Below are 10,861 nucleotides of genomic sequence, written 5' to 3'. Positions count from 1 at the left end.
CTCTAAAATACTGAGATGGATGTTGGGACAGACCCCGCAACATCCTAATAAAACAAAAACTAAGAACACAAAATAATTGAGTCCTCCGGAATGCAAGGAGGCTCACCACTGACTCTGGAGTGCTCAGCTGGATCAACGACGTGCAGGATGCTGATCCGGGGTACCTGAATCTGCATCATCAAACGATGCAGGCCAACTGGCATCAGTACATGGAATGTACGAGTATGCGAGCGGAAAAGCCAAACCACAACTTAAGCTCGAAAGGAAATACAAGAGAACACTTACCTCGGCTCTGTACGACTCATGAATAACTGAACTCAATATTTAAAGTAATAAGACGCATGCAATATATAAAGCTTGTAAAACAGTATAAACAACTTAGCTTGTTAATGATAAAACAATAACAACTCAACTTTACTTATATAAAAGTAAAATAACCTATGTGGGAGGTTCTTTAACCGACAACCACCACTATGAGCCCTAGTGATGATACAACGCTTTACCTCGCGTTGCCCAAGGACCATCCTATACCTTGCCGTGATATAGGAAGCTAACTTTACTTAGTGGATCCACTAGCTTAACTTTCGTGATCATCTAAAAAGTATGATCCGAGAAATCCCATGTTGGCATGGTTCTTATGGAGAGTTGGGTAATTCAGAACTTGTGTCCCCAATTCGGTGCTCAATACTACTCCCAAAAATACTTTGGCTCATAATTGTCTTTAAACACATTTTTCTTTAGTTGAGATAATTACTCAAAACCTAGCCCAAAGGCTCCTTTGAAAAAAAAAAAAAACAAGGTTCCCCTCTTACTCAAATGTACAACATTTATAAACTCCTTTGGGAATACTTAGTTCCCTAATAGCCTTTTTAAAAATGAACTCAACTTTAAACTTGAAACTCTTACTTAGCTTGAAACTCTATACTCTTTTACTTGACTTCTAACTTCACTTGACTTGGAACTATCTTTCCTTGAATCGGAATTATGAATTCAAGGTGTTCGATCACATGTTATGGAGGGATTCTTGAACGCTTAGACATACTTTGGAGTGTCGGAATCAACTATAAAACATAGGTATAATACTTAAGAACATGCATGAGAAACTGAGAAAAGAATGGGGGAAATTTGGCTGAGACTGCAGATTTCTGGTGACATAGATGGCATCTACGAACGCCATCGACGGACCGTAGATGGACTTACGGTCCGTCCTGCAGGTCCGTAGATCGCGTCAGAAACTTCCCAAGAATTCATTTAAAAAAATGACTAAGTGTTGACCTACGGTTCGGACTTACGATCCGTAGGTCAGGTTACGGACTGTAGGTCGTGCCCGTAGATCGATGCCCCAAAAACCCAACTTCTGTCCCGATTGACGGTTGACCAGTACGGACCGTCAATCGATCTACGGTCCGTAGGTCACGCCCGTAGATGCGAATCGATAGCCAAAATTTGCTGAAAATTGATGGTGAATCAACTTCAAAAGGGTCATAACTCTTAGAATCATAATTCCCTCAACATATAATAACAACTAACAACTTCTACAACTTCAACAACAAATTCCAATCTTTTCTCAAATCATAGAATAAGCTTGGTGTGTGTGGGGGAAAGTATCAACCCACACAAAAACTCACATACCTATTAGGGATCACCCCCGACGATAATCCACGACGGAAACTTGTTGATTTCCTTTCTCCTCTTCTTCTTCTCCTTCTCTTCTTCACTCTCAAGAACCCTAACTCTTTCTCTTTCAAAATGGGACAAAAAAATCCAAATATCAGCCTAATAGAACAATATAACCTCAAAAGAAATAATTTGTGAAAAGACCAAAATGCCCTTAAATTTCCGAATGGATTTCCCTTCCAACTGCCCAACTTCTAAAGGGCATAACTCCCTCATACGAACTCGGAATTGAGCAAACTTGGTGGTATTGAAAAGGTCATTCCACGAGATTCGCAACCATAACTGGAAATACTCCTAAATCATCTTGAGCTAGGAGTTACGACTACTCAAAGTTGGCCAAAAACTCATTTTTTAAAAATTTTTTTTCCATACTTAACCAAATTTCCAGATTCTAAATTTTTCCAAAAATGACTACTTTCCAATTTCAAGCTTCTTCAAAGCCACTTCAAATTGTCGGATGTTACATTCTAGGTGGAAGATTAAATTCACGACAACGATTTTCAAAATCTCTACGTCTAGACTTAACTTGACATTTAAAAATAAAATGACATGCAGTTTCAACTTTTGTGCAACCATCATCATACATTGCTACACCATCTCTAACAATCAAATTATATATGTGTGCAGCATACCTAATATGAAAACTATCAATATAAATAGGGCAAAGAGACGGTTTTAGTATTTCAACAACATTTCTATTATTAGAAGCATTATCTAATCTGACACTACTTATTTTATCACAGATTCCATAGTTTTGCAAAACATCTATAATTGTTTGAGCTATATAACTACCGGTTTTATGCATTTCACAACATTTATAACCTAAAATTCTTTTTTGCAAAGTCCAATTTTCATCAATCCAATGCGCAGTAATTGTGAAATAATCATTACCATTTACACTACGGCCCATATCAGAAGTAATAGCTATTTTACAATTGTTATAATAAAATAAACAACGAAGATATTGAAAATGTTGAGCTTGATAATCAAAGATAGCCTTTTTAATTGTATTTCTAGTAAAACCTTTAAAATGTGGATTATACACAATTTGAATATAATGAATAAAACCGGGATTTTCAGCAAAACTAAATGGCAAACCCATAACAACAATCATTTTAGCTAATTCTTCAAGATCTTTTTCTCTACTATATGACCGTTGTATACTAGAACCAGAAACATTAGAAGGATTTAATTGTGTTTGGACCATATTAGAGCCATCTACTCCTACATTTTCAGGAAGGGTGGTACCATTTTTTTTAGCTTCGGCTACAGCTTTAGCATGCAAAAATTCATTTTTACAACATGACATTAAATGATTACTCAAATGTCCCGTCCCACCCTGTTTTCCTACAGTTTTATGATTCATTCTATGTTTACATTTATTACAAATAGCTTGTGTTTTATCTTCATTCTGAGTCATAAATTGCCACACAACTGATTTTTTAGCGCGTTCTACCTTAGTCCTAGGATGCACGGGGGGAATGGGAGCAGGACAACGAAAGGGAGCGGGAGCCGGGGAAGAGGGATTGGGAGGGGGACTAGTAGCCGACGGTGGCTCAGTTTCATCATCATCATATTCATCAACATTATTATCAAAACTATCAACATAATCATTAACATCATGTTCATCATCTTCAGGTAATTCCTCTTCAAAATTACCAAATCTTCTTTGTAAATGTTCATGATAAGGATCTAATCCACTATTACTATCAATATTAAAAACAGTTTCATCAACATGCGTATAATCATCCGTATTTATTCTTAATTGAGAAGTTTTTTTAGTTTTAGATTGAGAAGTACTACCGGTTTTTTTATTTTTCTTGGATTTTGAGCTAGATAAATTAGTGAACGAATTAACTATGGTTGTTTTACCCTTTTCAATAATGTTTTTTCCGAAATCCATATTCAAATATAAAAAGTGAGTAAATTATATATAATACGAAAATGATTAGCAAAGTTTTAAACAAATAAACAACTAAATAAGTAGAGACTAGAGATTAATTACTCACAAAATAAATAATTAAATGTAAACAAATAAATAACTAAATGAACAGTGAGTTGGAACGAATGTACCAAACGTCTACTTAAAAAAGTAGACGTGTATGACCGGAAGACAAAAATTGAAAGTTGAATTTTGAAGCTCCAATTTCCAAAGACCAAATTCGTAATTTTAACGAGAAGTCGATAATAAGAGAATTTAGAGAGTAGAGAGATTAGAAGATATTTTTGTGAGTGAAAAGAATGAAAGATTAGGGGTATTTATAGTTTAAAAAAAGGATGAAAATGTAGTTTTAAGAAGTTTGGGGTATTAAAAAAAGTTTGGGGGGTAGGGAGCTGTAAATGGGGGGTTATGGGGTGAAAGATCCGTTGGTGGGGCCCAAAACCCGTTGCCCAACGGCTCTCAACGGCTATAATTTCAAATTTTCAGATTAAAAAAAAAAAAAAGACCAAACCGGACCGGACCGGGACGGAACCGGGACTAACCGGACAGGGACGGACCGGTAAATCTCGATTTCCGTCCTGTTACCCCTCCCGGACCGAAACTATACCGGATCTAACCGGTACTATCCAGAACCAAGACGGAACCGGTAACGGACTGGAACCGGTACCGGTACCTCCCGGTTCCGTTGCCACCCTTAAGCCCATCCAAACAGACTCTAACTATCTTCTGTTAGAAAATAATATAACTTACCGGACACTTAAGCTTTTGAGTGATTGAAATAATACAAGTTTGATTAGTTCTTAAATACAACAATAATACAAGTTTGATTAGCTCTTAAATACAACAATAATACAATTTAAAATTTCTGTGCTATTTGAACACAGAGATAGGAAGTTGACTGCTAAAGCATGATTCGATTATTGGAAAAATATCATATTTGTGGTCATGTTTGTTTGCGTAGTAGTCAAAGTTTGGTAGGTATTTGTAATAAATTTTGGTTGGTGAATGGTGATGGTTGGAGTCATAGTGTGGTTCCAACTATGTTTATTTAATGTGTATATATGTGATGTAGTTTTAGAGGGTGTCACACACAACGTACTCACTCATGAATCTTTCACACTCTTGCAAGTTCAAGTAAGCCATTTCAAATTAGATCGCTAAGGGAATGAAGAAATACACGAGAATTTCTAAGAAGACTATTAGGGGTCATTTGATTTGAATACAACTTACGCTGGAATTGGTTTTTCATATTCAAACTTATATTCATTGCGTATTTTTTAAGAATAAGTTGTTTGTTTATAAAGGGATAAGGCAGAAATACCCCCCCTAGTCTATGACCGAAATTCCAGAGACACACCTAAACTTAACTAGGGTCCTATTACCTCTGGACACATTTTTTTCGTATTTTTGTGCACCTTTTATGTTAACGTGATACCGTCAACCACCCAAGTTGGTTGTGTTTGTACACACTCGCCTGCCGTGTGTGTGTATATATATATATTTTAAAAAGTAATTATTTTTAAAAATAAAACTAATTTATTTATTTTTTTAAAAAAAAATTCTTATTTTCTTTATCTTGTATTTAAATTAAGTCAATACACATTTTTTTTTTACCTTGTATCGAAATATTTTAATTTAGAATTAATATTTTCACTTCCATTAGAGGAAAAAAGTATATACGAATCATTTGTGTAACCATAGGGATATATGATCAACTTTTATAATGAGGGTTATATAAAATCTAAAATAATAAAGTTGAGAGGTATATAAAATTATTCTTTTCTCTTTAACCAATTTAAGTTTTGAGAGCAAAAAAGAAAAGTCTTGTAAGAGTAGATGTTGATGTTTTGGCCTTGACAAAAACGATTAAGTTGAAAATTCAAAAAAAATACTTATTTAGTTAGGATAAGAGAATTAATTGGTGTAAAGACCTTGACTTTAAGGTAAATAATAAATCTAGTCAAAAACCATACTTCAAATTTTGGTGGGACTGATTCATTAAGCCCAGATATACAAATATTGTGAACTACAAATTAAGCAAGGAAAAATCTACCACAACTAATCAATTCCAAGAAGATCATCCAGTCACTTTCAGTCAACTTTTGAGTTGTCAATGACGTGTCACATTTTCTAGTGAAATTCCATTGAATAATCTTTTTTAGACTATTATGAAAATAATTATAATAATACAATTTTATTTGATACATTATCAGTATTAAAACGTCATAATCCCAACTTTCTACAAGTAGTTCAGACCCACATTGTTATGCATTATAATGTCATTTGTCAAATTTGTACTATAAGACATAATGCTGAAAAAATCAACTTGAGAATATTATGTCTAACAATAAGACATAGTTATTAAATCAATTAAAGTCTTAGAGAAAGAAAACTGAAGGGAGCTTTGGAACAACACTTAATTGTCTATGTGTGACGTCTAGGTCACGTGTTAAAACATTTTAGACCCTGCTAATGCGAGATGCTTTGTGCACTGGGTAGCCTCTTCTTTTTTAAAGGAGAAAGAAAAGTCTATAAGAGTGATAATTGGTGTATAAACTTTGACAAAAAAAATCTGTAACCATCCTGTGTGTGAAGATCATTTAATCTAACAATAGTCAAGAAGAAATAGTTATTTATCAATTTAAATTATTAGAGAAAAAAAAAGAGGAAGAAAGATTCTTTCAAAGCGCATATTGGTGTATAGACTTTGTCAAAAACATCTCTCAAGTCTATAATAAAAAAATGTTTACTTAGTCAAATAAGAGTAATACTTGAGATTACTACAGGAAAACGTTGTAGACTACTGTGCTTGATGTTCATGAAGTGTGATTCCCACACAGTTAGAAATATTGTCTATGGATACAGCTTAACTGAGCACTATAAAGATTAAGATGAGAAGATGAAAAGATATTTTTATTAAGTCTGACAGCAAGCTATTATCGTTAGGGTTTTGCGCTAATTTTCTTATTTTATTTGAAGTTTATTTTTCTCTTGAAGGAAAGTTAAAGTATTACCATAAATGATTTAATTTTTCCTGAAAGGAAAAAATATAATTCTCTTTCATATTTGGTTTATTCCTTCCTTAGTGGAGAAACTTGGAACTCTATATATTGATGACCTTTCTTCTCATATCAAGAAGACAATTTGAATCTACAATGTACTCGTTTGAAGACTTTTGTTTATGGAGAGATTTTTTCTCTACAGTTTTTATGTTTTATTTATTAGTTTTTAATATGTAGGCCCCAAATTCCATATAATAATATTTTGATTTTTAGTTTAGTATCATTTGATTTATCGATGTCATGATTTGCAATTTTAAGCTTCCGCATGACGTCCTAATCACTTTCAAACCCAACAATTATATACATAATCTTCAACCAACTGATGCTAAAGTGTAGGCCACCACCGGCACATGATCTACAACTAACTATTGCTAGATAATAGGAACTATAACTACTCCTAAATGTAGGAGACTTAGTCAAATAAATGTTTTCACCCTAAGCTTGAAAGAAATCTCTATCCGACACTTATTGGTCTTAACTGTTTTGTTAGTCATATTGGTGGGCTACGCACAAAATTAGGTTGAAAGTTTGTATAAGACTCAAGTTGCAGTAACGACATTCAGCGTTGGCGCCATAAGCATAGGAAGACCAATTGTACAAGAAGGACATGAGAACTCACACTACTTTGGTCAAGTATAACACTAGGTTTGTACCATGATAGTTATTGTTGGTTTCATTAAACATTCGAGTTCAATCTTGACACTGACATCATCTGTACAGGGGGTGTATTTGGCATAATAAAACAGAGCAAGGGAACATAAACAATACCTAACTGATTAATTAGACAAAATAAGTATACTATAGATAAATGAAATAAAGTTTGGTTGAGTCGCAATGGAAGAAAACTAATGTCTTTATTTGCACATGGAAATGCTATGATTTCTTCCATAGCATTAACGATGTATGTAATCATGGGAGTAAAAGAAGCTGCAATCAAATGAGATTGCCAAGCTTGTCGATTTCAGGTTCTAATTGTTTGAAGCAATGTCACATGAATTCGGACTTGCAGCTAAGATGAAACATTATGGTTGTGTGGTTGATCTACTACAGGAAGCTTACGACTTCATAAAGAAGATGCCTTTTTTTTGAAGCTGATGCTACTGTCCTGGGTGCTGTTTATTTGTAAAATTGTCGATGAGCCTGCATTGTGATGAAGTCGTGACTCATCAAATTAAGCGGTTCTGCTGGATTTCTTCCTAAATGTGATATCTCTGCTAGGATTTAAACCTTAGTATCCAAGGTTGTTTCTCCAACTTTTCAACTTCTACACCAACACTATTGTGGTCGTAGTTATTTAAGTTATTATATATTGATCAATATCGAGGAATACTTTTTATATTTCATATTACAGTTTAATATGAAATTCTATTGTTTTTCCTCGCAATTGAATAAGCTGAATTTGTTGAAATGTAACAAACACTTGATGAAACAAAACATAGACACTTTAAGAAACATCACAAATTGTGAAAGTAAAAGCTTTTATTCACATCCCAGTAATGTAGTAGACTTGAATCCTACAATTTTCAAAAATGAAGAATTAAAGTTAAAAGCTTTAAGGATGAAATTTTATGGATATATAAAATGTAATCTTCTGAAGGATAGAGATTAAGTTAAATACCTGGAGGTTACACACTAATGTTTTTTCTTGTGCCTTTTCATCCTCGTACGAATTTTGTGTTCCAATTTTACATCCATCCTCGAAAACCATGCTGGATATTGAGTTGACAACATTATGTATATTATGGACAGCCCAATAACAAGTCCACAACCGTAACCCATGATAACCGCCTGCCAACTTATAATTGATGAATCTCCTTCTTCTCCTTGGCCTAGCCCTTGTGGTACCCCATCATCACCACCACAATCTTTTGAGAGTGGCAATCCACGTAACTCATCATTCCCTTGGTATGAACTATTCTCAAATGTATCAAATTGTTTTCCTCTGGGGATGCATCCAACAAGATGATTGTGAGAGAGATTTAAGACTTCAAGTGATGTGAGGGATACAAGCTGTTGTGGAATTTCTCCGTTGATTTTGTTGGATGAGAGATCCAATGATTCAAGTACAGATAATTGGTGAAGTGGCGCTGGTATAATACCTTCCAAACGATTATGAGATAAGTTCAAAGTACGAAGCCCAATAAGATCTCCAATAATGCTTGGGATATGACCTTCAAATCTATTGCTTGAGAGATTGATAATTATGTTTGTAGTCAAAACTCGAGGTACTTCTAGATCCAGCCCCTTTGTTGTCACTATAAAGGAATTTGTGTAATAAAATTTATGCATATCTGCTACATACTCTCGGGTTCCACTGTTCTCACCAATTATTTTCATGGCTTCAAAATTCTCAAAAAGGCTCACTGGTAAATCTCCACTAAATCCATTGGATGAGAGATCTATGATTCGAATTTGAGAAAACTTGTAAGTCGATGAATCTTTTATAGGGCCAAAGAACTTATTTGATCTCAGTCTTAGAATCTTCAGATTTGGTAGGGCTCTCAACCATTTAGGAAATGTGTCATTCAACTCATTGTTACCTAAATCAAGAACTTCCAAATATTTGCAATTGATCAAAGATTGCGGAACTTTCCCCTCTAGCTTATTCCCGTCAAATTTAATGACTATAAGTTGGTTTCCTATACTAAAAGTAGTATTAATTGTCCCGCTAAGACTATTGTTGCTTAAATCCAAAACCCAAAGTCCAGTCATCTCACCCAAACATAGTGGGATTGTTCCCTCCAAATTATTACTGCCCAAATCTAGCACAAACAGGTTTGTCAGATTGCAGATTGTTGAAGCAATCTGTCCACTGAGATTATTGTGTGAAAGGACAAGAAAATATAGATCACACTGGTTTAGAAGTGACTTTGGAATAGGACCTTGAAGCTGATTTTGTTTTAGGGAAACTCGATACAATGTTTTAGACTTGAACTCCTGAATGTTTCCACTGAAATGGTTATCACTCAAGTCTAAATCACTTAGTGAAGGGAGGGAGAATATCCATGATGGTACAGTCCCATTCAAGTGGTTTGATGACAAGAAGAGAAATTGTAGGTTTTGCATTCCGCTTACATTAGAAGGAATTGGACCTGTTAGGAAATTGGATGAAAAATCTAAAAATTCAAGTTGCGTCCAGATTCTGTTGAAGGATAAGAACTCAAGTTGGACATCAAAATTGTTATTTCTAAGTGATAACGACCTGAGCTTTCCAAATCTAAAGAGATCAGAAATTGGTCCTACAAGATGGTTATCATCAAGGTCCAAAACCTCTATGTTGGTGATATTCCATAGAGGTTTAGGAATAGATCCTGAGAGATTACAAGAAAGTATTCTCAATGTACGCAGTGAAGTTAGATGACCAAATGATTCAGGTATCCTACCAGTAGCATTCACATTACTAAGATATAACTCCATGAGTGATGTACTGCTATTCCATTTGGTTGTGGGAAACCTAACAGTGAGCTGGGGATTGAATGATAAATCAAGAGATTCTAAGTTGGAAAGGTGGAAAACACTTTCAGGCAATATCCCATATATCTGCGTGTCTGAAAGTCGTAGATTTGTTAAATAAGAAGAGAATTTCAGAGGAATAGTGGAAGAGATGTTCACAAAGCTAAGGTGGAGCTCTCTTAATTGGGTCAAGTTCTTAAGGAGCAGTTCAAAATTGTGAGGTCCGAATCTAAGACCATCTGAAAAACTTTGGATACGAAGCATGTGTAATTTAGAAAGGTGAGAGATTTCTGCTGGGATTAGGCCTGTAAAACTTGAATACGACAAATCAAGATGCGTCAAACTAGAAAACTCACGAAATTTAGGTGAAATGTACGATCCAGAGAAATTATTAAAAGACAAATAAAGCCTTTTGAGATTGGAGAGTTGAAAGAGGCTACTGTTGGAATGAAACTTGCCTTGAAGACCGCATCTAGTGAGGTTAAGCTCAATCACTTGTCCCGTCGCCTCGTTACAATGAACTCCATCCCATGAGCAACAATCTATGCTCTTGTTCCATGATAGTAATGTCGAATAAGCATCTATAGGAAACATGTGCTTGAATTGTAGAAGAGCAAGAGCTTGATCTTTGGGGCACAAATGAGATAAGGATGAGCAAAAAGCAAGTTGACAGAGTAAGGAAAATAGCATTAAAAAAACAAGTTTTACGTAACCCATTTCAAAATTA

The 10,861-nt window shown here is 34.7% G+C and overlaps 1 protein-coding gene across 2 annotated transcripts in view; it reads right to left on the bottom strand.

Annotated features, from left to right (window-relative positions):
* The window catches only part of LOC125870916 (receptor-like protein Cf-9), a 21,080-nt gene extending 10,229 nt beyond the window's left edge, over positions 1-10,851 (bottom strand). The window contains exons 1-2 of one of the 2 annotated variants that reach the window (XM_049551463.1): positions 8,300-10,851; positions 8,158-8,195 (exon numbers count right to left, since the gene is read on the bottom strand). In XM_049551463.1, the coding sequence (XP_049407420.1) occupies positions 8,314-10,851 (2,538 nt within the window). In that variant the 3' untranslated portion in view covers positions 8,158-8,195; positions 8,300-8,313. Of the gene's footprint in view, positions 1-8,157; positions 8,196-8,299 lie in introns of those variants that run through there. The other variant, XM_049551472.1, reaches the window with a different exon arrangement.
* Between the last annotated feature and the right edge of the window lie 10 nt (positions 10,852-10,861).

The sequence above is a fragment of the Solanum stenotomum genome, chromosome 1 (genome assembly GCF_019186545.1).
Source record: "Solanum stenotomum isolate F172 chromosome 1, ASM1918654v1, whole genome shotgun sequence".
In the NCBI taxonomy this organism is placed as follows: Eukaryota; Viridiplantae; Streptophyta; class Magnoliopsida; order Solanales; family Solanaceae; genus Solanum; species Solanum stenotomum.
Note: the sequence above shows the minus strand (reverse complement) of the source record. Positions and strands in the feature narration are given on the sequence as shown.